This window comes from Hylaeus volcanicus, chromosome 4 (genome assembly GCF_026283585.1).
Source record: "Hylaeus volcanicus isolate JK05 chromosome 4, UHH_iyHylVolc1.0_haploid, whole genome shotgun sequence".
Taxonomy (NCBI): domain Eukaryota; kingdom Metazoa; phylum Arthropoda; class Insecta; order Hymenoptera; family Colletidae; genus Hylaeus; species Hylaeus volcanicus.
The window spans coordinates 29025414-29029068 of record NC_071979.1 but is presented as its reverse complement, the minus strand read 5'-3'; the positions used below and the strand labels follow the sequence as shown (position 1 = coordinate 29029068).

At 44.9% G+C, this 3655-nt stretch overlaps 1 protein-coding gene across 7 annotated transcripts in view; it reads right to left on the bottom strand.

Moving 5' to 3' along the window:
- LOC128875719 (protein roadkill) overlaps positions 1-3655 on the bottom strand; it is a 116286-nt gene that overhangs the window by 38539 nt on the left and 74092 nt on the right. Inside the window, exons 1-2 of one of the 7 annotated variants that reach the window (XM_054121559.1) lie at positions 2167-3108; positions 1148-1301 (exon numbers count right to left, since the gene is read on the bottom strand). The exons of 2 other annotated variants lie outside the window; for them this stretch is intronic. In XM_054121559.1, coding sequence (XP_053977534.1) covers positions 1148-1242 — 95 coding nt within the window. In that variant the 5' untranslated portion in view covers positions 1243-1301; positions 2167-3108. Of the gene's footprint in view, positions 1-1147; positions 1302-2166; positions 3109-3655 lie in introns of those variants that run through there. 4 more of the 7 variants (XM_054121556.1, XM_054121558.1, XM_054121557.1 and 1 more) reach the window with 4 other exon arrangements.

The window sequence follows — 3655 nt, the reverse complement described above, 5'->3', positions numbered from 1 at the left end:
AGGTTAACATTAAAAATATCTAGGAATGTTGATTAATTATTTCTTCGGCTGAAATTTATTAAGAAAATAAATATGTATGAAGTTTTATTTTAAATCGGTTCCTGTACGAATACTTATTACTAGACTGCGAATCTTTATGCAAAATAAAATCTTCACGAACACGCCTACAAAAAAAAATAAATAAATAAATAAATATACATGTCGAATTGAGTAACCTCCTCCTTTTCGAAGTCGGTTAAAAATTGAACCTAAATAGGAATTTATTTTGTTCTACAAATAAAAAATAAATTCAGCCCTGGTTTCAAAGGGACACGAAGCTGGTGGAAAGCTTCATTGCCAGCCCCGTCACGATTCGATCGTACACGAACATAAATATGAACGAAGGCTGTTTACCGCCGCGTGATATCGCGCTGATAAAAAGCTTTGACAGAGAAAGTCATAGGAAACGGTACACAAACAGCGTCGCGAACGAATAAGCACGATCGTCGTTAATTTCGTAGACGGTTCCTGATTTGACGGAAAATTGCTTTTGTCAATTACATCTCGAACAGAGATAAATAATTGTTCACGCTGGAATATTGTTAGCGAAACTGTGGTTCGTTCTGGAAATGACTGTCCCGAATGATTTGATTCGTTAAAGAATCGTTTGATACGAATGAAGAGCTAAAAAGGGAATACGAATTTAAAATTCCGTTCAGGTAAAACATTTTTGAACGCGAAATGTATTTTAAGAGATTCAAGGATTTCCGTTTTCGTTTGTGAAATTTTGATCCACGTTTTAAACATCGTTCACAGAAATCGTACGAAAAATATATTTGACGCGCGGAAGAATTTTTAGAGCCCTCGCCCCGGAAGACGACGCGTCGTTACTATTTCTACGTTTGAATTCCATCGACTCATATTCACGGTCAAACGTTTCAGTATAAAGGCGGATTGTCGAACCGTGACTGAGCCCGCATCGGACTAGGAAGGTCGGCTCAACGTAAAAAGGTGTATTAACCTTGACGTCTTTCCTTCGCCACGCAAGCGACTTGACCAAGAACTTTCAAATTAATAACGACTCCAGTGGTACGCATCGCTTCCAACCGACACTCGACAGCCGTGTAAATACCGATCAAGGTGACCCTACGGATTCTACGGTACTTACTGGAATGAATATTTCGGTCGAATTGCGACATTTCGTTCCTGTACGTCTTCCTTATAAGCGATCAAGTTTTGGTACGCAAACATTCTTTCGTGCATATATCAAACTTCCAACATTTCGGCTCGATAGAGATTACGAGATACAAGGACTCGTCCTTCTGAAATGTCATAAAGATCTACAGTTGTAGGATACGGTTGCGAAGACCCGCGTATAAATCTGTTAAATCAGCGACTATAGTTACTGGCAGGGATGGGTCGTTGACCAGTGCGCACTCTATGGCAGATACCGGCATCTGCGGCAGAACACTTCAAAACAATGGGACACCGGTATCTATCGGCGAAAAAGGCGTTATTCGTTGTCGTACGCGATCGGAATACTCGATTCGACTCGATTCGCAACAATATTACGATCGATTAAAGAAAAAATAGCGAAATATTTCGAATCTCTGGTCGCGATACATACGTGGTCGTGTCGGATCGATAGAGCCACTTAATAACACGGCAATTGTAAAGAAAAATAAATACACGTTGTACGTACTTGCAAATTAAATATAGGAAATCGATCTCTATTTTACTCGGTCATATCGAATATAAATGAATATAAATGAATACGTTTAGACGAGACTTTGTTAACCGAATCGAACTCGTACACATAACCTTCAAACGAATTTAAGAGAAATATATATTTCTTTGAACGTAACGTAAGTGACACCGTCACTTTTCGTCAACGATGATTGCTAACAAGCTAAGACTCGTGATATAAGTAAATCTGTCTATATTATTTGACCGTGTATCGGAGTACATAGTATTTCTAGTAACGAAGTCAAAGCACGAATGGAAATATTCGAACAACAAAGATTGCTGATCTTTGTTCGAAGTAAACAACCGTTCTAATCGAGCATGCCATTCGATAGCCACGAAGCGATCGGTGTTTCCGGCCTTAGTAAATTTTGAAAACAAATATTACCCGACCAAAGACCCACCCTGACGTCGAGGTTCGAGTGTAGTGCAGAAAGTACGTACCGCGCCAGCGCCATCCTGACATGAGATAATCCAGGTCCCGTAGGTGTCGAGAGCGAGGTATCCAAATCTGGAAAGAATGCTTTATCGCCGGCACTATATCCCACTGGACACATGCACGTATATTCCTCGTCCTCGAACACACGATCTCGTCATAACTTCCGGGGCCTGGCTTCGAGGAGCCTCTCTCCCTGATATCTTTTTTCCCCGTTCACTTCGATTCTCCTCGAGTAAACTCGTGGCGTCCTCGCGCCTACAAAACCTTACCCAAAAGGGATTCCCTTCTTACCCCTGTCTTCGATGCAATCACACTGTCACTACCGCATTTTCACTCCCGTTGGGTCCGTGTCGGCCTCGCGAAAAGAATAGGTGTACGCGACAGTCAATTACGGGGCGACGGTCGAACACGGCAACGACGGAACCGAGAATCGACGAACGTGCTCGAACGGTTATAGCAGAGGCGTACCAGCGCTAACGGGAGAAGAAGCGACACCGTATTCGAATGCACGACCTCGCCAGTCGAGCAAATTGATTCGTGGCGCGCGTGATTGAAGAACGACTAGAACCGCAGGGAGCTTGTACGCCTGCTCGGGACACCAGTCCGGCCCAGTCACTATTCCAACTCCGATCACGGCGCTGGCTCGACTGAGCGAAGCTACTGAGCGTCAGCGAGTCCCCACCCCCGTAGTCGCGGCCTCGTGCGCTTTCGTCACGGTTCGGCCGTTCTCGCGCAACGCTTCGGGGGGACTCGTGTCCCGCCGCGACCTCGTGTCGTGCTAGAACCGATGGTTCACCGCCGGGTACCCAAGGCTCCCTCCTACAGGAAACTCCTGCTCGGGAATGCGTGTTTTCTGGCATACTACTTCAAAATTATATGAACTATGCTGCCCATACGTTAACACACCGCCGAAACGCTTCATCGACGGACGACTCGGACGTCCGCGTACACTCGTGCCGTGCTCTCGATTTAGAAGTATAAAAATATATTCACCGATGAATCTTCCGATACTTACGTTCCCTGGTAAATGCAAACCAGCAACGCCGACACGCCTGAAAGCGAGCAAAGTGCTGGCTCCGAAGTTTACGAGCTTTCACGAGTACCTTAAGACAACAAAGTAGAATACAATTATTCATGCAGCTCGTAACCGTGCGTAGACGGGGGCATTCGAATCGGTAATGAAACGCGCGGACATTTACGAATTCAGAGATAATAGAATCGTGTGAAAGGTTCCTTCGACGGTTGGGTATCGGTGCTTTCATGTCACCGGAAACGGAGAACGAGCCTCCCGTTCGTCGAATTACGCGAAAAAGAGGTCACGAAAATGTTTTATGGGTGTTTAAGGTGGCCTGGGGTCGGCGTCAATGGGACCGTGACGTCGTGCCGGAATCACGCACGACGATCGTGACATTGTGAGAGAATACTGGCTCGCGAAACTGATACAATACTGGGATCGTTTCAACAGTTGAGAGAGAAAATAATCATCGTTCCATG